The 24,751-nt window shown below is 40.6% G+C and overlaps 1 protein-coding gene across 1 annotated transcript in view; it reads left to right on the top strand.

Moving 5' to 3' along the window:
* Positions 1–3,810: 3,810 nt before the first annotated feature.
* Positions 3,811–24,751, top strand: part of stard13a (StAR related lipid transfer domain containing 13a) — a 60,898-nt gene continuing 39,957 nt past the window's right edge. Inside the window, exons 1-4 of the mRNA XM_084372729.1 lie at positions 3,811–4,240; positions 9,552–9,686; positions 13,435–13,614; positions 17,308–17,338. Coding sequence (XP_084228855.1) covers positions 3,854–4,240; positions 9,552–9,686; positions 13,435–13,614; positions 17,308–17,338 — 733 coding nt within the window. The 5' untranslated portion in view covers positions 3,811–3,853. The remainder of the gene's footprint in view (positions 4,241–9,551; positions 9,687–13,434; positions 13,615–17,307; positions 17,339–24,751) is intronic.

The following is a 24,751-nucleotide window of genomic DNA, read 5'->3' as shown; positions in this document are numbered from 1 at the left end:
ACTTGAAATCCAACACAATAAATCAGAGAAAAACCCAAAAAACTGACTGCACGCATGTGAATGTTTGTTGTCAAAATGTGGCTTTGTGGTCTTTAGCATTTTACACAGTGTCTACAGTACACACTGTCAAGATACCACAGCTTACATAATTCAGCGTGGACATACAGTGTTACCATCTCTTGTAAACTTAAATAAGACAATCATAACCAACCTAAGCTGTTACAGATACTCTTTGTCTTCCTTCTTTTCTGTATTTGTTTCATTGTGTGTATCTGCCTGTCAAATCTCACCTTTTCCTTTGCCCTGCTTTTCTCCAGCCTGACCCAGCTAACTATACCTCTTGGTGACAGGAATGTTATATATGGAGGAGCGTGTCTCGGCAGGTTGGCATAGCGTGTATTGAAACACGTCTTCGAGTTAAATTAATATGCATCCATCATCACGGCAATGGAGGACAGTGTAACATCTGGGACGAACGACTGAACTTTATCAAGTTCATTCAAGCAAGTTCATTCATAAATATGGATTTGACTCATACATCACCTGATAGTTCAACTTGTGCTGCTGTGTGGTTTTTTAACATCAGTTTCTATTACATGGTATAAAAATTGTTTTTGGGTGAAGAGACACGACAGAAAGCAATTCATATCTTCACTCCTAACCCTCCACCTTGACCAGATCTCTTCTCCCCGAGACCTTGAGGGTCAAACAGGCCTCAACAGGCAGAAATCATCCTCAAGGTTAACGTACACGTAGCAGGTCTTTACCTCCTGACCCCCTCCTAAACATGAAATTCAATGTTTGCTGGCAAACTTGAGGAATTCCACAGTTCGCCGACAGCTTTTAAACACTTTAAGTCCTCTCTTGTTGATTGAGGCTTAAACCTTGGCTGTAGTGAGAGAGATTTAAAGAGCATAGGAACATGTTTGAAGCATTACCTCATGTGTTGTCGAGGAACGTACTTCCAAGGTGAAAAATCCTTTGCCTTGAGCCATATTATACAGCAATGAGTGAAAAAGAGGAATGGGGAGGGGGGGGAGGTGCCCCGCAGACCCCGAGCCTTTTAACCATCTGTCATCTTTCGTCAAAGTCGAATGTACGTGCAGCTAATTTTTTGATTTGTTTGATCACTTACACAGCACTATGTGCTTAATCTGCTTTAAGTGGTTAATTTTTACATTTTTTCTCGCTCTTGTACATGCTTGCATTCACGAACACACACACATACGCACGCACACACACACACACACACACACACACACACTTGCACAAACAGCACAAACACCTGCCTGTGGAACTCTTGCTGAGGTAATGTAGGAGGGCAAAGCATTCCTCAACCCTTTTCTTTTTCTCTCCTCCCCTCACAACGTTTCATATCTTTTCAGAGGTGAACTCACTCTTTCTGCACCATCTGTGTCATGCAGCATATAAGCCCTGAGCTTATCTTGGCTGGATACTGGATACTACTGTGTTGGATGTGTTCTTGGATGACACAACTTCTTCACAACAACATCTGGTATGTTGAAAATATGAATTCTCTGTCTTTAGTCTTTAGTTCTTAAATTGTCTTATTAAGGAACAGGTCACAGTTTCAAATTCTCTTATTATTGAGTATTTTCTGAGATTAAGATGCTATTAAGTTATTGTGCAGTAATATTTTTCACAGATTTGACACATGGCCTTCACACAATGGGAAAAAATGACTCAGTACGGCAGAATGAAACATTACTGGGACAAACGGACACAATGTTTTTTGCACGAATAAAAGAAGTCAGTGTATGAGATGTGCCGAATTTACAAGAAGGCCCAGATAATTCAGGATTTGTCGTTGTCAGCATTTCATGAAGTTATTAACACTCCTTTTAACTCAACAACTCACAAAATTGAGTGATTTTTTAAGGGAATTTGGGGGAATTTTTCTCCCCCTCATCTCCTTGCTGTTGTTGACTGTGGTTGGTGTGGCTGCTTTGACTTATGCTGGTGTTCAAGCTTAGAATTGTTGTTACCCTGGATGACAATGACGTCAGTATATCAGCTGAACCCTCAACACCTCCAACTGTGACTGACTTCCCGTGTCCCTGATTTTAACCTAAGCTCAAGACCCACCACCGTGTGTTTGAAAAGTCAAAGAAAACATGCCAGGCAAGGAAAGGGTGTGTGTGTTGGCTGCAGCCAAAAATATCCATCAGGAAAAAACAATGTGTTTGAGAAAAATGCTACAGACTGCGGCTCTGTGGGGTTTTTGGGAAGATAAAAGTTGTTGGCTTTGGTTGGCTTTTTGTGATCATCCTGGCTCGAACTGATCCCATTTATCTCATATCTAAGGCTTTTAGTAGAATACTTATAGTATCAAAATATTAGAAAAGTATCATTTTTGCGAAGAAAACTAAAAATCACTTTCTATGAAGACCACATCTATAGTGTATTATGTATTTCATTTGTAATGCTTTATGATGCGTGCATTAGATACATCCATATGTAGTTCACTTTCCACATTTATTTGATTATTTATTAATAAAATTATTTATTTATTGTTTGTTTGTTTGTTTATTCATTTATTCATTCATTCACTCAAAGCCTAAACTCATTTGCAATGCCCACCCCTAGACGGGCCTTTAAAGAACATAAAACTCAGAAACAAATCCACAAAAGACAGTACAAACACTAACTCAACAATGAATACATACAAGAAAATACAGGCAGAACAATGTGAAACACAAACTGTAATACAAAACAATAAAACACCATAAAACAGTCGAGGAGCCTGACTCTGTATGTGGTTATAGATGAGTTTAAGTTGAGCAAATCTGATAAAATGATCAAAGCTTAACATATTGAATATCTGAAGAACATGGCAACAATGTGATCTAATTGGCTTCCTGTCCAAAAACTGTATATCATCGTTAAGAGATACTGCATGAACTATTGCAGTGTACTTTAATTTATTATAAGTCACATCTATAATGTTTTCTGACTTACAGTGATTAAAAAGGCTTGATCTGTTGTACTGCATTATAGATGTTGTCTTCATAGACAGTGTTACTTTCAGGGTGGAAAATGATTGATTGGCCATTATTGGAAATCTGTCTCAGTAACAGTTTCCCCCTTCTGGAGCACTTAAGCCTCTCTAAGCAAATCCAGACTTGAATCCAGACATATACAAACATTTATAGATACAAATGGCCCTGGATTGTGCATACATTTATTCTTTAGTATGCACATGTGTGAACATGAATCATTTTGCCCAAATTTACATTCTGTGTCTCTTTTTTCTACAGCTCAGGTGCCAAAGGAATTCTCACCTCCACATAGCTTCATTTCAGCTGCTTCACATTAACGAGCCGGTGTTGCACTCACTATAAAAGCCTTGAAAACTGGTTCCCTCGTGATGCATGAAGGTCCAGTAGCTGCTCTGCCTGTTCAGCAGCAGCCCAACAGGCATATTTACCCCCAGGCTGCTGGTGACCTGCAAGGTCAAGTTCCCTTCCTGTCTCAAAGCTCCAACGGCAAACTGAGAACCATGTCTGAACCTGTCCCTGTGCCGTGTTGTGCTCCGGATCCTGCGGACAGTCATGCTCAAAGATGTAAGGAGCTGAAGATGGACATCACCTCCCCCTGTAATCACTTACAGCAGAGCGGACACTGTGAGTGCAGCCAGAGCTCAGACGTGGCTCCTGGAACAGTACTGGACTTGGAGGTGTCAGACGTGGACAGTCGAGCTGCAGAGGATTTGAAATACTTTGGAGACATATCACCTCAGCAGCAACAAGGGAGCCCTGTAGAGACCTCCTTATCTGATTCTGCCTCCTCACCAGCCCTGGATCAAAGTAGTTGCAAACATCTTCAAGCATCTATGAATGAATCAGAAGAGTGTTCACTTGATCTGCTGAGGATAGTGAAGCACAAACCGAGTGCCATTGTGTTTCGTGATCATAAATGTAGCTCTGACAACCAGGTGGTTGTCGCCAATGACAGCTCTGACAGCGGGGACTCCTCATCCAACACTGAAGAGGTAGAGGGTGACGATGGCGACGAGGAGGACGACGTTCCTGATGCCTTGCAGTATAAGGAGTTCCTGGTCAGTCGTCGCCGCCGACACTTGAGCAGGAACAGGAAGTGCTTGAGGAAGAGACAGGATGCCCAGCCTAATAGCACCGCAACGAGGCCCACCAACGAGGGCAAACCTGAGTTCACAGGTAGCCAGGAGGAACAGGATACGCCGCAGGACAATGGAACACAGGTAAGAATAACAAGACAGGAGGAGAGTGATAACAATCAGAAAGAAGTCTTACTCACTGTGCCAGAGAAAGCAGTTCAGTGGCTGCATGCTTGTGTTGTAATGTGCTGCAGACAGGCCTGTTTCACAGCAGACGTTTTTCTTGTCTTAGCAGGAAAAGCACAGGCGTTAATGATAACATTGACAATGGCTCTGTCCTATTGAAGTGTCTCAGCAAGAGAGAGTGAGAGAGCCAGTATGCACGTTACCAGGACCCTGAAACTGAGCAGCTAAATCGTATTCAGCCATCATTTATAATATTATTCACACCTGTGGAAATAACTGATTACATTTACTTAAGTGCTGTATGTAAGTTTAGTTTAGAGGTACTCCACTACATTTCAGAGGCAATTATTATACTTTTAAAAACACCTCATTTATCTGACACCTAAAGTTTGTTTGTTTTACTTAAAATAAGCTTATAAAATACAGAGTTCAAGATTAAACCAGTGGTTCTGGCTCTAGTATGTCATGTTTCAGAGGAGTTATTGTTCCACCAAAGACACATGTCCCCTCTAAACTTTTCAGAAGGTTTCATTTAAAAGACAAAGACTAGAGAAAACGTGAGAAAAATGAATGAAGATTTGTAGAGCAAATAACTTTCCCATTCATCGTGTCATGACCCCTCAGATTTATCATGTGATTTTATAAGGTAGTTAAAACCAGCTGCAACAATACAGTGTCATTTGCTGTACAAATGATGCATCAGTATTAACAACCTAGTAATATTGTCACAATACAGGAACTGCTAACTTTGATAGAATACCTTGACAAATATTGATATTTGATGCCATGTTTGATGCCGTGGGGAAAAATCAAAAATTGATTCTAAATCATCTTCTTTACTGGAGTATATTTTTACTTTATTCTATTTCATTTTTCTCTTAGTCAGTTCCTACCCTGCGCTGCTACTTTTTGTTATTGTTTGCATAGTGTTTGTTCCCTTGTGCTGCTGTGTCAAATTACATTTCTCCTACGGGGATCAATAAAGGTACATCTTATCATACCTTATTTCAAAATATCTATAATATACAAATAACAAGGCCACAAAACATGACGATGAGTTATGACTTTCCTGTTCTTGGCTAGTAGCACTAACAGCAGAATGACCATAGGAAACATTATATATATATATATATCACTCATTAGAAACTTTTTTTAAAATTTCTCTTTGAGTCCTTAAGAGAAGAGAGAGTGAGAGGTACCGATGTATCGATACTGCCGAAAACATGTTTTGAAACTGTTCAGAAAATTCAGAATCAATATGTATCAAAAAATCAATATTTCTGACAACACTAAATAATGTCGGATATAAAAAAATATATCATTAGCACCTTTGCTTTGACACTTTAAATACATTTGTCTGATAATACTTTATTTTTACTCGAATAGGATATTAAATACAGACATTTCACTTGTGATAAAGTTTGTTTACATCAATGCATTGGTAGTTTTACTTGACTGAAGGATCTGATGGCCTGTTTGTAATGTTGAACCCCACGTCCACCACTAGAGGGCAGCACTGTCAAACTGTTTCAAACTGGGATCTTGTTTCCACTTGACTATCTATTTGTTGCTTGCAGTATTTATTCAATTTGAAGGTCCAGTGTGTCTTCCACAGATTTTTAAGAGTGTAAATCTGAAAGCTTGTGAATTTACAAATGCTTTAATGCCAACAAGGAACAAGATAATTGATTACATTATCCATATTCTATGTAGGCTACTTTATCCTACACAGTATGTTGCAATAGGCTAGTTGGAGCATCCTCATGGAGATGCTTTCATTTAGTATGAAGTATGCAGTAGAAATGTTTTTTGCATAATAGTCTTCTTTGGTGAAGAGAAGTAAAGATGTGGATCTAAAAAATAATCTAAACAAACCATTTCCTTTTAGTCTAAGTTGCAAGACTTGTAGTGTTTCTATAAATATTATGCAGCCATCATTTAGAGATAAAAAGTTCACAATCATTTGGAGTCTTTGCTTAATCAAGTTTTGAAATCAAAGAAAAAAAGGATATCTGAATAAAAATTTAAATTTGGCACCTTCAATCATAAATTCCTTTCATTTTTCCCCTGGCCCCGCCTGGCATCTCTGCCTCCCAGCATGCACTGCGCCAGCGGGCATCCATTAGTGTGATCGTGCCCCTGACCGTGTTCTCACACCTGTCAGAGCAGCCCTCAGCCGCTGGCACGTTCCCATCACAGTCCTCTGGCGAGCTGCACACTGTTCCCTCCTCTTGGACTGAAATGAAAGGATTTGTTCTTTTGTGATGTCGTTCTCAGAGTTTGACCAAGTAGCTTTTAAAGTCACTTATTGACAGGCATTGGACCAGCGCTCATTTGAATACCTGTTAAGTCAAAGAGGCTCCATTGTGGTTCCACATTCTTGGAATATCTTGGTCCAGGCAGTTTCGTCACACCGCACAATGTGGGGAACGACTTTGCCAAATGAAATAATTTGAGAAGGTTAGAGCAAATACAAGTTATCAAACTGGAGTTAAAGTGAAATGACTCTTATAAACTTGGCTCTGATATTTGAGTCCAGCATCAAGCCAGTTTTTCTATCATGTCCCAGTTCTGTAGGTGTTTTCACTTTTATTGCAGCCTTGATCATTGGCCACATTATTGTCTCAACCAATTAGGCTTTTCACACCAAGATAGTTTACAAACTGTTATATGGCTTTATAGATAAAGAAAGGTGTGATTTGAGCCTCATAAAGAAGAATCATTTCATTCCCAGGAGACATAAGATGCACCTATGAAATACTGTGATTTCCAGTGATATATTTAGCCTAATAGCAGTAAGGTCCCTTATCCTTCTCTGGATTTGGAAGATCACCAGAATTAGTTTTCAAGTGAAACTCCTGCTGCTTTCTACAGCTTCCAGTATTCTTCATAACAGACAGCACCACTGGACTTTCACTGTTTCTATTACATGTTTAAATCCAGACAATTGTTGTGTTTGTGCCTGTGAGGGCAGATAACATACCTCACTCTTTGATAAAACTTTCAAAAGGGAGCTGGTTAAATTCTACTTCAGGCTTGGTCCTGGTTCATGATAAGATTTTTTTGTCTTTAAAACAGTTTATAACCAGTGTTTCACAATAACAATACGTCAAATGATAATGTAAAAATGTGAAGGGGGTCGCTTGTAGTGATGAATCTACAGAGAATTATCACCCAAATCTGTAGTTCTCTGTGGCTTTACGGAGCTCTATGGAGAGTTTCAGTTCATTGTTTAGATTTCTGATCCGTAATTTTACAGTTCTGTTTTTTTCTCTCTGTTCTCATAACAATGGTTTTAGCTCCACGTAAAGAGCCATCTTGTTTCTCAGGAGTTGGTGGAGACCAAAAAAGAGCAAAACGAGAGTGAATATTGGACTTGGACTGGGCGATGATATGCCAATAATGTACTCTCAACTTGTTTCCACTGCCCTCAAGTGGCCAAAAAAGCAATGTATGGACTCATAAAAAAGTAATATCTCTCAATTATCAAGTATGACCCACTAGAAGTGTGTTGCGATATCTGTTTCTGCAGAGATGCTTCCCTGCTCCTTTATTTCTTTATTGTGTAGTATTATCAGAAAGAGATGCAGGTTAGTTTGACCGAGGGCAGTGCAGGGCTACACACACGCAAAGGCAGAACAAAGAGCCAAACCCCGAATAGGATGACACTTAGTGTGTAAGAGTGTAACTAACTGAAATCAGAAAATAATGTTTTATTTATTTATTAATGCGTTTTTCTCTCTCTTTATTCACTCTCCAGCTGGCTTTAACACTGCTGCTGCTGCTCTCTCTGATAATCAGATCAGATAAAAACTGATACTATATGCTAAAGGATTTTACAAAGACTTAGCTGAAGGAAAAACTGATCATTTTACATAGTTTTTCCCATCTCTCTCCTCTCCTCTCCTCTCCTCTCCTCTCCTCTCCTTAAAAAACACCAAACAAATAAACAATCATGTACAATTTTCTGAAACAATATCTGTGAAACTTGAGGAGCAATCTGTTTTTCCGATCTTGTAAAATTGACTTAAATCCTAAATCTGACAATTTCAAGTCCTCCTGTAGATTATTCCAAGAAGAAGGAGAAGACACTTACAGACCTTGGATAGCCTACACCTCTTTAGTTATTTATACTTAGACGTAAAGTATGTATCATCATAAGAGGTGTTTTAGCCTTTCAAGACAGTTAAAACAAATAATGAAATGGCCCTGCAGGAGAGATATACTGATGCATTAAGAGCTCTATCCTCTGTAAAGACTTTGGACAGAAGCCTATTAACATTTCATGAACTTTGAGAGCACTCTGCTGTGAAGACTAAGTGTCCACACTCACGTGCCACTCTGCTTATGCTCATGTTTGCAGTCACTCATGCCACTGAAAGGCCTCCTCTGCCTGTGTTCTCCCCTCGCCCTGCCTCTGTCCCCCATAGTGAGGGTAAAAATAGCACCCTGCTGCACATAGACAGCCCTCTGTGCTTCTGTGTGTAGGAATCTGGAGATGTGGGGGCTGTAACACACAGGAAATGGCTTTACTGCCAAGCCGTTACTGCAGATATTTTTTAAACTGGTCAACATGATGGGTTTGGGAATGGGAGTGGACAGAAGGGTGTGTTTGTGTGCCTGAGTGGGTGGGTGTGGGCATGCATGTGTCTATGCATGCATGTGTGTGTGTGAGTGTGTGAGGGGGCTGTTTTTGGCTTTCGAGCTCGTCAAAGGGGCCCTATGTGCTGCTATCAGCCTCTGGGACTCTGGGATTGGCAGCGGAGCCCAGAAACAAAGCAGTTTGTTCATTTCCTGGAAGGCCAATGAACAAGTGTCTCAGTCAGAGTCCATGACCAATGGGTGGAAAGGGAAAGAGAGGGAAAGCGAGGGTGTAGCTATGCGCATAACTGAGCTGTGTTGAATGGACAGATACTACAACACATTAACACAACATGTGGCCACACTGCTGTTTGTATATCGTCAAAAGACAGTTGATTCTTCTATCTTTGGCTCTTATTTTTCTCTTCTGCTCCAATAATCCCACTTAGAAGGTGTCACTTCCTCCACAGTGCAGGGTACACTGTGTACCCCTTCTTAGGCTGAAAGCACAATGTTCATCCGCAAGGACCTGGAGGCAATGAAGGATGGAGTAGGTGGATGAGGAAGAGGAGTGTGTTAGGTTCAGCAGATTTCTCCTGAAAGGCCTCAGTGCTAGTTAACCCCAGAGTTTGCCCTTCCGCCATATTTACCTGTGTGTGTGTGTGTGTGTGTGTGTGTGTGTGTTCAGGCTGCTGCGTGTGACTCCATGACCGTGCTGATGAAAAAGTTGGATCACCTAAATGAGGAGATCCAGGAAGTCCAAAGCGCTAATTCCTCTTACGGAGACGAGGCGGATGCCGAGGAGGAGCAGCAGAGCACCGCGGTAAGTCAAGTACAATTAAATCAAGTCTGATTTATTTATACGTTGCTTTGAACAGACTCGAGCCAAAGAGCTTCAGCAGGAACAAAGTCTAAGAGCATAAAGAAGCAACATCTTCATTTGCTGAAAAGAAGACAACATTAAATGGACTTTAATGGTTTTTGAATGGAGTCTGTAGGGAGTTTCTCTTCATGACAAATAATCTACTGATCCTAACTAACCAACACAGACACTTAAAATGTGATTTATCGTCAATGGATCTACGTAACATTCTGACATTAAACGTCCAGTGTGTCAGATTTAGGTAGATCTATTGCCAGAAATGTTGCACCGCCATACAGACCAAACACTGGCTCCAGAAAGGGCCTTTTGAATTTCTTGTAGGTTCTGCTAAACATTTGTAAGGGGAGGGTTAGGTGAGGGGTATTCAGTTGGTTGCTATCTGCAACCTTAACCGCTAGGTGCTACTAACTTCTGCTCACTGGACCTTTAAAGGTTCAGTATGTAAGAATTGATCTCCTCTTGAATTCAAACAAATATGGGCAGCATATCACCAGAGGGAACGCTAATGCTAAACGCTGCTAGCTGTAGCTACCGTCAGCTTGTAAGCGCAGTTAACGGTGCAGCTAGCAGTCGTATTAGCTGACTCTGCCCAGGCTGGGAGCTCCGAGCACAGAGAGATTGTTGGTGTTGTTTACTATCGGATTGTCGCCTCTTCAGTTTGAATGTGGCTAGCTGGTTAGCATGCTAACTTCATCCCATTTCCTGTCGCTCCTCACTCTGTCCTGTCTAATAAAGCCATGAAAAACAAAACACAAACAAACAAACTAGCTGTACCTCGCAAGTGTCATGAGAACTATGTCATGACATGGTCTTATCAAAGCACCAAATTGCCACTTATTCACTAATGTATTGTTCCATTTTTAGACAAATCTCATAACTTTATAATTCGTGGCCACACACACACACTCAAGCTGAATTTACCATCAGTGTACCACACATGTTGGACGGGGAGCCTACTCAGTGGAATGGGTTGCCAGGATTGTCGTCTCTCCCCCGATTTAATATGAGGTAGATTAATTAAGAATAACAGTTTGGATGGTCTCCAAGGCTGTTGTTTTTCCGCCATTAAAGCCTTTCATAAATCAGGCGGTTTCTGACTCGTCTGGTATCCATCTGGAAACAGCATTAAACCACAGATACTGAGAGCTGAGCTCAGACCAGCCGACTGTTATTTTAAAGGTTTATTTAACACAATTTCTGGAAGAGGAACACAGTTTGTAAACGGCTCCTGTGCTGCGCTCCTCTACTCGCCTCTCGCAGGGCATTCCAGCTGCCTCATTATGCTCACCAAGTGTAAATCTGGTAACCTCAAATAGCTCTTAAACCAACAGCACAGAACTTGAGGAATTCATATAAAAAGGCTGTATTTAATCAAGCTAATCTTAATCAAACTGCCTGGCAAGCCAAGAAAACAGCAGTAAAACAGACATTTATAGCTTCGTCTATCACATTCTCTGTCAAGTATTTTTATGTGACAAGATAAAACACACAATACAACACAAAAATGATGATTAATAAAAAAGCAAAATCAATAGAACTGTTCAGGTCAGCTGCCTGCCCTACAGTGGAAGAGGAGCAGAGAGACCATTTATCTTAAAAATGTCAAATATTTATAGGGTCATAAAGATTAAATGACGCCAGCCCAGAGGGGTAATGCATGACTTTTTCTTTTTATGGCAGTAAAAGGCGTTCAGGGTTGGGTGTGAGGCAAAGTGATTTATTGTTTGCATAAAAAGAAACTGAATTCAAGTGAATTTAGAACGTCCTCTCAGAATCAACACAGTGTCTTTATTCATATCTAGAATGAAGTTTTTGTCTTTGCAAATCACGGGTTTAATATAGAAAGACTGATGATATAACTGTTCTCTCCGAACAGGATTTTCTGACAACCTTTTAATTGATTCTTCGCTCGCTGTCCTGTATTCAAACAATATCCTTTAACCACCAGCTCCTCCTCATTCTGTCAGTCATACTTTTAAAAAGCCCCTCATTTCTTCCATTTTAGATATCTTTTGTTATTGTATTTTTTAGCCATGCTAGCAACGTAGCTCTAGTGATGCCATTTTGTCTGTTTGTCCAAAACTTTGGTCCCAATTTAAATATTTAAACAGCTATTGGATGGATTCATATGACATTTGAAAAACACATCGGTGTAACATCTTCTCTGCCAGGTAATTTATAAGGGAAGCAGTGAGCCTCCTGGAGCTCTGTTTTTAATAAAAACAACTGTCATGTAACGTAGCATGACACCTAACCATTAGCATACTGAAGCGTCATAGACTATAATGCATGCCTATAATTTAATAATAATAACAATAAATAATACTTTGTGGTCAAAACTGGGACAATTTGGTAGTGGAGGTTGAAAACTGGGACATTTTTAGTGTTTTACAGGTATTTGTTGGGACTCGGGACACCCAGCTTGAAACCGTAACAATCTTAGACAAACAAGGACGTCTGTTCAACATAATTAAGACCAACAAATGTGGAAATACAGCTACACCAAAATTAGAAATTTAGATGAGAAGTTGACTGGCTGTCAGTTTGAGTTGAGGACACAATGTCCTTGATGTTGTTATCTAACTGTGACTGCATAGTTAGCATCATGCCATCTCTATGATGGAAACACTGCAGGGTCAGAAAGGGAATTTTCAACACAGTCCCTCATTGTATGTTGTGATGAAGGGAAAATGTGTCTCTCCGTGCAGTTCTTGGTTGAAAAAATGCTATTCACGGAAATGTTTGCCATTCCTCCTTCACTCTCAGCTACACACTCACACTGGCAGAGCATCCATGTTATCAGTCTGTGACGGGAGGGGAGAGCGGGAAGCACAGCGGCGGGTCCCCCCACTGAAGTGCGTACGGTAGTTGAGTCACGAGGTCAAGCTGGGATGGACTTTCCCATGTTGTCAGGGAGCGGAGATTCACAGGGGACGATGATGGGCTGGGGATTTTTTTCAGAACGCGAGAAGGGCAGACACATCATCAGCAGTGTCTTATATCTTCAAACACTCACCCTCCAACACCAGCTCCACTAAATACTCCACAGAAACCACACTGCAGATACAGAGAGCTGCTGAAGGGGCAGGTGACATGAAGACAGGGACTCGGGTAAGAGACAGGGGCGACACAGATACACTGATATTAAAGGAGACACAGTGAAATTTAGCATGAGACATACGCTGCAATTAATATAACAAACAAGACAATAAATAAGAAGAATGGGCAGCAGTTTAAAAATTATTTAATTTGTGTTTAGGGAGAGTAAGGAGAGAGAAAACAATAAATATCTGTAGCAAGAAGAAAAAGGATTTACAAAACATGTGGTCATGGTGATAATTTAATCTTTGTATAACAACTGAATTTTAGTTTTTGCTCATGTCATTATTTTAAATCCAAAGTTTAAAGATGTTTGAAGAACAGATGTGTAAATGAAAAGCATCTTATTTTATTCCACCTTTTGACTGACATGTGCGGAGGCCCTGAGAGGCCAGTCTGAAAAAGAAATTGTTTTCCCTCCCGTATTTATGACTTCAGAAAAGGTGAAGAAAAATGTGTTTTTACATTTTTTTTCTTCGTCTGTGAAAACAGGTTATAATAGGGTCACTTGAAAGTTTCCTAGTTCAAGTTTTTAATCTTTATAGTCTTTTCTGTTCACCATCTGACTTCATCTTCTCTGTCCTCCCAGGGTGCTCCGGCTGTGGGCACGACAGTGAGCCGAGCGCTGAGTCAGGATCAGAGAACCTGCAGAGCTCCAGACAAACATGAGCCACTGACAAGGCGCCCCTCGCGACCTTTGACCCGCAGCAGACCGCTGACCCGCTCGTCCCTCTCGTCCGCCACACATCTCCACACTCGACGTGTCAGGGTGAGCGAAACTCTCCCTCTGTGGGTGTGTCTGGGAGTGTTGGAGACATAACATATTTTATTTTTTACATTGTTATAGCTGTTCTCTCTTTAAAAACACATCGACCTCTAATGCCCTTTTGTTGTATTTCATATCTTACAATGGGAAGTTCCACCCTAAGCTCTTTACAGAAGAGTAAATGTTTCCCTCACTTTCTCTTCTGACTGTTGTATCACGTCTCCTCCCTCCCTCCCTCTTTCTCTCTCTGGGCTTCTGTCCAGTCTGCATGTCCCCTGCTGTTGTGTAAATAAGGTGAAAGTTAAAGGATGAGGCAGCTCTGTTCCATCCCGCAACATGCAAGGTCATCATTTTTCTGTTTCAGCACTGCGGCAACAACAAAAACTACCACACATGCTGTAAATATCACTGCTCAACATGCACAACTGTGAGACAGATGAAGAGAAGGGAAAAGGCAAAACAACCTTTTTTTAAAAAGTAGATTTCTACAACAGTAACAGGCTGATTTTTTCAAACCATTTCAACCGTACCTTCATCAGTGGATGGAGTTTGGTTAGTTGTCGTGGATGTAGATCGGTTGGCATGCCAACTGAGTAGCTATTAGCTTTCCATGTCGTCTCAAGGGTTAAAGTGTAATCTCGAAGACTTAAGTCCTGGTTTGTTTACTGGTGGTTACAGCAAATGTGGTTTAATACTCCAGGTCACAGAAATCTGGAGGCAGCAAATAATTGGCCATTTTCAATGACAACAACTGTGTGCTGATTTTATGCTGCACATGTCATGAGTTGGAGTTGGTGAGAAGGAGTTGGTTACTTTACTGAGAAGTTGGAGGTGCGTAACTTGTCCTCTGCAACTCTTCATCGAACAGATCACTGCACCTGCTCCTGCAATATTTCAAACCTATCTGCTGTAAACAAATGCCAAAAATGATCATTGTCTTGTTTTGTAGACACATTTTTGATGAACGATAGCAGTAAACGCTAAGCTCACTGACGAGCATGAAAGTTTGTTCTTGGTCATAGTAGTTGAACAAACTTTGTGACTGAAAGCTCTGGAATAAGTTAGCAAGTAGACCTTGAGTTGGAGGTGTTTTGTCAGGACATTTGGTTTACCCTCATACATACTAAATTCTTACTGTTTTTTGGGCTATATTTAGTTGAAAAGTTAAAATGTTAAAACTTTTGCACTTTGAAATATTGTCATTTTAATGCTGTTAAAACAACAGTTAAATGTAACCAAGAAATACAAAAACTTTAACTTTATACCTCAGGTTCTAAAGATATACGTCTGATATCTGACGTCAGATTTAGGCTCACTGTACTGCCTCCACAACAGTTGTCATGCCTCTGCAGAATACAGAGGATCATGCCTTTGTAAGTGCTGCCAGTAGTTCGTTGATCCCGAAGTGTCAGGATTGTTAGTGAATATGTGTGTGTGTACTGGATGTGTGTGTGTTGTGTGTGGATGTGTAGGTAGGCACAGAGAGCAGCAGGGGCCGTGGGATCAGACTGATGCTAAGAAGTGGGTTTATTTTCCCCCAACCGTGACTGATAAAGTACAGCTGTCCAAACTGACATGGACACACACACACACGCGCGCACACACACACACACACACACACACACACACACACACACACACACACACACACACACACACACACACACACACACACACACACAAACTTAACACAAGTTATTTATCATAATTTCTTAAATACTACATTTAAATGACTGATGTATGGTTCTCTCAGGTTAGTAAGTGTTTCTTGCAATTTTGAAAAGCACCTATGACTTAAAATCAGTGGTGGAAAGTAACAAATTACATTTCCTCATGCACAGTACTATACATTTCAGAGGTACTTGTTCTTTACTTGAGTTTTTATACATTTGAGAGGGAAATGTTGTACTTTTTACTCTACTGCATTTATTTGATCCTGTTAGCAGATGCATATTATTCATACAAAATATAATCGACTGATATACTGTGACGTATTATTTGTAGGTTAACCTACCCAGGAGTATATAAAGTACGTAAAATTTCACACTAATGCATCAATAAGTATAATCTAATAATATAATATACAGTATTCTGAAATGGGTCCTTCTGCATACATTGTACTTCTACTTTTGGTACTTCAAGTATATTTCACTACTCATACTTTTGAACAGTGTGTCTACTAAAGTAAAAATTTGAATGCATGACTTTAACTTGTAATGTATTTCTACAGTGTTGTATTGGTTCTTAAAGGGTAACTCCACCAATTTCCCACATTAAACTGTGTTCACAGGTCTTGTGGAGTACTACTGCATGTGTGAAGTAGTATAAAGCCTTTTGTGGCTCCAGAGGAAGCTGCATGTCATCTGATAAATTGCCTCCACTCAGTAGGTAACCTGCATTGTGGGTAATGTCGGCATCAGGTTTTGAAAAGCGGTCCCCTGGTCGAGCATTGCACTCCTTTAACATTGTTGGACTCATTATGGACAGATCAAAAACAAATGATCAAGAGATATTGCCTGTTTTATTCAATGAGTTCTTCTTCCTTTTCAAAACCTGGTGCCTACATTACCCAAAATGCTACTTTATTCGCATTTGCAGTTGTACACCCCAAGACCTGTAAACATACTCTAACGTGTAAAATTGGTGGAGTTACCCTTTAAGATCTGAGTTCCTACTTGACAGTGAGACGATGCCTTGTTTGTTTAGTAATTTACAGTATATGATCTCAGGCCCAAGGAAAACCCTTGAGAATCACGCAGAATTTCCTGTGTAATTGCAAAACTGCAGGTGCATCATTTGCCAAATCCCAGCTTCTGATGACCTTTGGATGGATGTGGGGTTTTTCTATTCCAGAGGCAGCATTTATGATACAATATCTGTGTTGTTATGATGTTTCACACACTGATTAGGAAATCAATCCTGGCCATTTAGTTCCCTGATCTCATGTTTTGTCAATTCCCATGGGTTCTGGGAAATTTTAAGGAGTTTGATGTACGCCTCATGATCAGAATCTTTCATTTCCTGTGTTAATATTCAAGCTATTGAACATTTGAGTCGTGGGTTGTTGCTGCTGGATTTTACTGTGACTGGTCTTGATCTTATTTTCTTCCCTCTTCCCTTGTTATTAAGTCCCATCATCTATTTTGATGACCTTTTCTGGCATGCCCTGTTTTTCTACTTGGTTTCTTTCCAAATCAACTCTCTCCCACACACACACACACACACACACTGACAGATATTGTATGAAACATCCTTTCCAATTTCCTCTAATGTAATTGCATCATTTATTATGATTTAAGTCTCTTTTCCTGAAAAAGAGACTCCAGTCTCATTCATCAAGTGGATGTCACCCAATAAAAAAAGACTTATTTAACTTTTTTTCACTTTTTAATTTCAATAAAACTCTAGTTAATGGTTAAACAAATAAGCTGTGAGTGCTTGTTAGGGTTTCATCATATACTGTAAACACTCAGGAAATGTGTTTCTTTTGCTTGAACCAGATTTGGAATTTGGGTCATTTTCCCAGCATGGCTTCTGTTGCTGTTCAGGGAAACTGAGTCACCGCCTCTGGCTGATATTGAGTTTACATTCTCCGAAGCCTTAGACTGTTCATGTCAATCCGCGTAAGTGTTTGTATATTTTATTGCTTTTGCTTTTAGTACTCATTGTGTATTTCTTCTCTTTTTTTCATGTCAGGCTGCTGCAAAGATGACGAGTGGATCAGCAGGTAAGATAAGAGAGAGTGAGTGTGTGTGTGTTTGTGTGTGTGCTCAGTGTCCATTCAGATGGATTGTTTGCATTCCCGCTTTGGGATAAAACCGGACTTCTGGGAATGTCTCCCACAGGATTCCCAGCCAGAAAGTCAAACCTCAACCACCCAGAAGTAATGATATACTGTTTCTACTATAACACACACACACACACACATACATGCATAGAGTACACATACACAACACATGCATATTCAGGTGCATAAACACAGATATGCCGGCGAGCTCAACCAAAAAAAACACAAACATTTTGTGCTTTGAAGTTTTGGTTTGCTGGAATTTGTTGTGTGAAAACACTCAGAAGCTTATCACCTCTTCTCCAGAACAAAAACAGGTTCCCTTTATTATTCATTTTAGGTACCCACAGTACCCAAAAGTCATACTTGTTAAGAAATTGCTTCAGCAAAATTGATAGTGACCCATACTAATAGTACTTCAGTAGAAGTATATTAAATCTGATATTAAATGTTAAAAGTAAATTATACATATATTTACATGTATGTTTGTACCATGGGTCGACTGATGATCAGATCTGATATCCAGCATTTTTTAAATTAACAGAGTCAATAATCCAATTGCCAAAGAAATACATTTATTTAAAAATGTACTTCTTTAGCCCTGATGCATCAATCTACAGTGTAACTAGTAACTAAACTGATCACATCAATGTTGTGGAGTAAAAAGTGCGATATTTGCCTCCAGACTGTATCGGAGCTGAAGTATAGAGTAGCAGAAATTGGAAACACTCAAGTGAGGTACAAAAACATCAAAATGAAATATGGTACTTGAATAAATGTACTTAGTTACATTCCATCCCTGGTAATCTGTCCAGTCAATAACAGATAATGCGATAGTAAATGTATATTGAAATAAAAGAGAAAAAAACGTTGAAAATTGTCTCTTGTGCCAAAAAGAACATGACGGAATGTAACTTAGTACATTTACTCAAGTGCTCTACTTAAGTAACATTTAGACATACTTGTACATTTCTTGAGTATTTCCATTTTCAGCTACTTTATACTTACACTACATTTTAGAGGCAAATTTTGTACTTTTTACTCCACTGTGTTTATTTGATAACTTTAGGAACTAGTTACTTTGCAGGTTACATGCTGCATCAGAGACAACACAGCTCATTTTAAAATAAGTTTATTGCTTAACTTTAAGACTTTTGCTCAAGTACTGTTCATATTGGTAACTTACACTTTTACCAAAATAATATTTTAACACAATATTGTTACTTCTACTCTGGTTACTTTTTAAAGAACTGTATTTTTTCCCTTTGCTTTTAAATTCACATCTTTTTTCTTTTTTTCCTTCTCGGACTCAAGTACCCAGAGACGGTGATACAAGAGTCTGAGGAGATGATTAATGAGTCCAACTCTGACCCCTGTCCGTATCTCTTATCCTCAGAGTGTGTCCCTTTTGATTGACATGCACAGGCGTCGTGGCGACTGTCGGGATTGTTTATTTTTGTGTGTTTTGTCTGTATGTGTGTGTGTGCGAGCTGTACGTGTCATAACGGTGTCTCCGACGTGGCACCGTCGTCAGAAAGGGTCACATTACTGTCAGTGATAGTCCACGCAGGAGAGGTGCAGTGTGGGTAATGAGGCCCCAGAGGCCGCCAGGAGGTCAGAGGTGACGGCGCCAGTGGCATATGACGAGCGTGTGTGTTTGTGCGTGTGAGAGACAGAAACATTTCATACAAACACGGCTGAGTGTAGATTAGTTTGGTTGTTTGGGGTTCAGTGCTTCAGATTTGTTTTCGCACTTGAGAGTGTTTATTTTCTCCTCTGATACGAGGAAACACTTTGACTCCTTGACAGAAATTCTGTCCAATCAATCAGTGCTGGGCGGCCTGTGTGGGCTGAGTATCAGCTGTGAAGGGACAGGATATGATATGCACATATCTCTGCTCACATAGCTGACATTCACCCTCGGCTCGGACAGATAAACGGGGAATTCCTCGCAGGAGTTTTAACGAGAACTAAAGTACCTGTGGTCTCAGGCTGTAGGTTTTTGCTTTCATCCTCAGAAGGTTTGAATCTGTTTTTAATGTGACTTTTTCCTGAATGCCAGTTGGTGTGTGTATGAGAGGGGACGCATGCCATGATGGTTTAAACCCAATCTGACCCTGAGCCACGAGGGAAAATATTTTAATCCCTGCAAAGATGAAAGGATTTATTGTCAATACATTTTTATTCTGAAGAATTAATACGCAATAACAGAGATGTATTTTTGTATAAGCATCTCTTAATCTATGAGGTCACCTCCATTGCACCTCTGTCTTAATACACATGCGCCCATTACACATTTAGCATCTTAACCCACTTCCACACTTGGATTGTGGATTATTACAATTTTGTTTGCCTGTTTGATGCGATTGTTTCTTATTTGACCCGTCAAAGGTCTGCGATGTCTGAAACAGAAAGTGCCTCACATCTGGTCTTTAAGCTCCAGGTTCCAGCTTGGCTGGAAGCTCTTGGCTGAGTCAGTATTGTCTAACAGTGATAAAGCAGAAAGATATTCTAAGTTGGTTTTATTGAATTTTTGTATTTTTCATCACAATGACCCACTGGCAGATGCAGACATGCAACACATGGTTGAGTGCTATATTGCTTTGGTAAAAAAAAAAAAAAGACGTCTCAAAGATCTTTTCAAAGAGTGCTAATACTTTAAAGCAGCTGATACAAATGACCTCGTCTTGAACCAAACTCACACTGACACACATTCTCTTCACTTTCACTGCAGTCCAGGATTATAAAAAAACACATAATCCATCACGTTATTGGAAAGCGCTCGGGGGAGGCTGTGGGTAATCTCGACCTATGGCCTCTGAATCCTTTTAGTGTGTCCCTCGCATGTCTGTAATATGTTTTTAATATGTCTGACTGGAGGGATTCAGCTGATTTATGGCGCCGGCAGACGCACATTTTCCTGGAGGCGATGTCACGCTGATGTTTAACCCAAATGTTTTTCTCTTGTTGTAGTTGTTCGCTTCCTTGACTTTTTCTTTTAACTTGCTGACAGTGTCGGAGGGTTCAGCGAACGGCGTGTACGTGTGTGAAAACCTCTACTGCTGCCACTTTGTGTTATGCATCAGATACCTCACACAGAAAAGCAGTTGGCTCAGCAATTAACTTCCAATAAAGCTTTATAACTTAATGGCAGTGGCTTGTTGTGGTGTTAATGTGTGCGTGTGTGTGTGTGTGTGATGCATAGACCCACCAGAGTGCATACATTAAAGGTTTGTGATGCTAGGAGGTCCCTTATTAACTCAGTGCTTAGTCAGGGAGCCTCTCTCACTCTGTGTGTGTGTGTGTGTGTGTGTGTGTGTGTGTGTGTGTGTGTGTGTGTGTGTGTGTGTGTGCTGTAGTGCTTTAACAAGTCTGGAAGTGGATTTGGCTGTAGTCCCGGTCTCTCCCCGTGTTTCTTCCCTCACCTCTCCCTTTTCATTTTTCCTCTGTCTTTCCGCCCTCTGCTGTCTTTTCCGACCCTTCAAACTGTAACTCGACCCGCACAGGGATTTTTTTTATTATTATTGTTTGTTTCCAAGTCTATTTTCCATCCTGGCTTGTTTTACTGTAATTGTTTGCTGTCTTTCCGTTTGCATTTTTTCCTGCTGTGTTGCTTCCGCTGCCAATTTTTTGTCAATGTGTAAAGAACACACACTCAGCATGACACGCAAAAGTGATAGTATCTATAAGTTTTCATATCTCTCTGTGTGTGTACTTATGTTGCATTTTCACATAAAAAAGCCGACTGTCTGACACACCTGAGTCAAATGATCAGCGTGTCATCAAGCTCTGATAACGACCCATTCATTTGAATCATGTGTGGCAGGGGGCCCCAAGGAGCTGGACTGAAGAGCACTAATCACATTTATTTATTATCAACTTAGTTATCAGATAATTTCGCAGCACACACACACACGCACACACACACACACACACACACACACACACACACACATACACAGACATCTGAAGTCCAGCTGTGGTCTCTGTGAGGCATCACTGAGCAACTGGGACCCACTTTACATCTTTTTACTGCTGAGCGACGTAGTTGTTACAGCTTTGGTTGTGCTTTAGTAGTTTTCACCATCCTTATACACTTATTAAGTTATTTGCTGAAGAAACATGAGCAGTAAGACATTTGTTTTGAATGAACCACCAGCTAAGATAATCAAAAAAGAAGAGAAAACAAAGGTCAACAGTATAATTTTACAGCTCGGCCTCCTGGGAAACTTGTGGCCACACAGTTTTCCTTGTTACCATCATTTTTGGTGCACAAAACAAATAGTTTGTAATTTTTTGTTTGCTTAATCGCCCATTCTGACTGTCACGCTGTCCTTATAGGCGCACAATGTAGTTTTGGGGAAAAACATGTAATCAGAAGAGAAAGATGATTTTTTTTATGGCTAAACAAACTAAATAAACAAACTCCCTTCATTTCCATGACTGAATAAACAAGCTGGCCTTAAAGGACAACACAATTTCATACTGTTTTACTTTGTTTATATGTGGCGGACCCTGCCACCTTTCTAGCTTCAAACAGAGTTCTGGACCTTATTTTCCTCTGAGAACAGCTCGTTTATTCAGCAATGGAAAACATTGATATTTCTGAATTTGTATTATTACCTCATAATATTGTACATATTAAAACTCAGAGGTTGAATTTCTTCTCCAAAACTACATTGTGCCTCTTTAACTAGGTGAGGACATAACTGATGAAAATGATGGTCAAGGCTATGTGAAAATTACGGTAATTTCTTTGACCATTTCGAGGCCGTGCAACAAGCTGTGAACACAACACTGACATATTATCACCTTAAAAGAGTTGCTGTTTGGTGCTGGGAGAAAACAGCTGCTGATTTGTGACTCTACAGCAAATAAACAGAAATATTACTCTTCAGTCTTAACATTATACATGCATAATTTTGTGATAATGCTCAGTTAATCAGTTTATTTGAACGTTGTGGTGATAGTTTGATCGTGAGCAAAAACGCCGCTGTGTCTGACAGCTTTTTAAGCACCACTCCTGTGCACATGAAACCCGACCACTCGCGTATGTGTTGGCATGTATGTTTGGCGGCACACATATGAGTGCATATTTGTGTATCGCCTGTACACACTTGTGTGTTTGTGTGTTATCCTGCAACCCAACACCAGCACAGAGAAAAGGCTTGAGGAAGGAAGTCGGTCCTTGAGGATGTTCCTGCTAAAATGCTTATTTGAACAGCCCAAAACCTCACAATACGTGTATCGCTGCTAAGTGCCTTCTAAATGAGACACTCGGCAACGAGGGCTCCTATCAGCATGTGATCTGCACTCCTGTGACCTGTTGAGTTTCCTCCGTGTCCATTAGCTATTGTTTCCCCTCCCGGCCCTGCCACAGGTCCTGCTACTTCCATACCACAGCCTGCACCCTGCTGCCCTCCGTGCTCGGCTTTCAAAAACCCACATCCGTCTCAAAATTCAACATCTACCCCTGCTAATTAAGTGAGTCTGCTTCACATATCCCCACCCTGGTTTCCTCTGTTTCCCATCTGTATCATCTCTCCTCCGAGACCTTTGCTTTGTGTCCTCCGGCCGCACTGATAGCCATCTCCTGGTGTAGGTGATCCAGGCTCCAGACTAGGAGGTGGACGATGTCAACAGACTTATCTGCGCAGGCTGGACAAGGGAAGTTGTTGTTGTTGTTACTGAAGAGTGTGGGAGGGGGGGATAGACACTCCGAATTAGCTCCTGACCCACTTTTTCTCGTGGCCCATTTTTCTGAAGAAACTGACCAGAGTGGCATTCCTTGACGGCTGCTGCAGAAATATTGACAGAGACAAGCTGATCCTGTTGCTTCAAGCCCGCGTGAGGAGCTGGGTATAATGCTGGCTCAACACATGAGCACACAAATGCTAGAATAATACAGAAAAAAGCTGTATATCTTCCACTGTGCTGTGCTGGTCAAACTCAAATGTCAGGCAGGAAAATCTGACTAGTTTCCACTTGTCTTTAAGCTTTTAACAAAATGAATTTCACATCTTTACTGTTTTAGATTTGGGTCATCTCTCTTCTGGTCTCCCGTGCCACCATCTTCAGTCTTCCCATCCTCACTTCCTTTCTCGCTGAGTCATTGCTGGCTTTTGCTTTAGCATGGAGCACCTGTCAATCACACAGTCTCTCCGATGTATCAGAGTCAAAGGTCAGGTTAACAGCACGGCCTCTGAATACTAAACGCAGCAAGTTTCATGTTGTCAACTTTCATGTTAAAAAAAACATTTTTAGCTGGATTTTGAATATATTTGTGTTTTCTAAACATTCAAAAAACCTTCATTTTTCCAAGGTTTTCTGTCGCTGAGACTCTCCTGCACTGTGATCGTGTCACTGTTAAAAGAGAGTGGGTTGTTGAGTTCAGGATGATCAATAATTTAATATATCATGTGATCAAACACAAAATCATCTTGTGTAACCCGCTCCTCTCTCCCAGCTCCCTTAAATTTGCGTGTCTGCTCGGCAACCCTCTTTCCCTTCCTCCTCCTCCCTCTCCTCCTCCTCCTCCTCTCTACTCATTTTTCTCCTCTTCATCCCTGCCACTCTCTCCCCGGCCTCTGTCTTCTATTTTCAGCAACACTCAGTCATTCAGGCCAAGCTGCTCAGCTCACTTGACTCCACTGTTTGAGACAGAAACCCGCCCAGACTTATACTGCACGTCGGCCCAACCGCTGCTCACTTGAAATGTTGAGGTGCGCTGCAGTTTAAACTAAACAAACGAGCAATCCAGACAAGATGGAGCGTCGTCTTCAACCAGCAGAAGAATCCAGAAACATTCCTCCTCCTGTGAAAGCAGCTCGTTACCTCGAGCGAGCACCAGCAGTCTGCTTAAAGTGGAAAACCTCCAGATTAAATGAAACCATTGAACAGATGGCACTGTGTGACCTTGACCTAAATTCCTAGCTCATACTATCTGTTTGTAATGATCCTCGAGAGCACACACACACACACACACACACACACACAGACACACACACACACACACACACAAACCTAATCATCTTACTATGAATCACATAGCAATTCCATATGTTGCTCACTTCCTCAAAAAGCTGCAGGATCCAGATCACAACGTCTGTTTATGTGTTCACTCATGTTTGTGTTCTTTACCTTCAGGAACTTGAAAACTGTATATTCATGCCATAAAACTGTTTCTGTATCATTTAAAAAAATTACATAGGGGTAAAAAAAAATCTAAAAGAAGGAAAGTTGACAAGTCTTCTTATTGTAAGCGACTTTGGGCTTGTTTTTCTGTAAAGTTCTCTATGTCCTGTATGTCTCTTCTCTCTATACCCGTTGAATAACACATGATAGTTTGTCCTG

Source organism: Pagrus pagrus (assembly GCF_965226575.1).
Source record: "Pagrus pagrus genome assembly, chromosome: 14".
Lineage (NCBI taxonomy): Eukaryota > Metazoa > Chordata > Actinopteri > Spariformes > Sparidae > Pagrus > Pagrus pagrus.
Note: the sequence above shows the minus strand (reverse complement) of the source record. Positions and strands in the feature narration are given on the sequence as shown.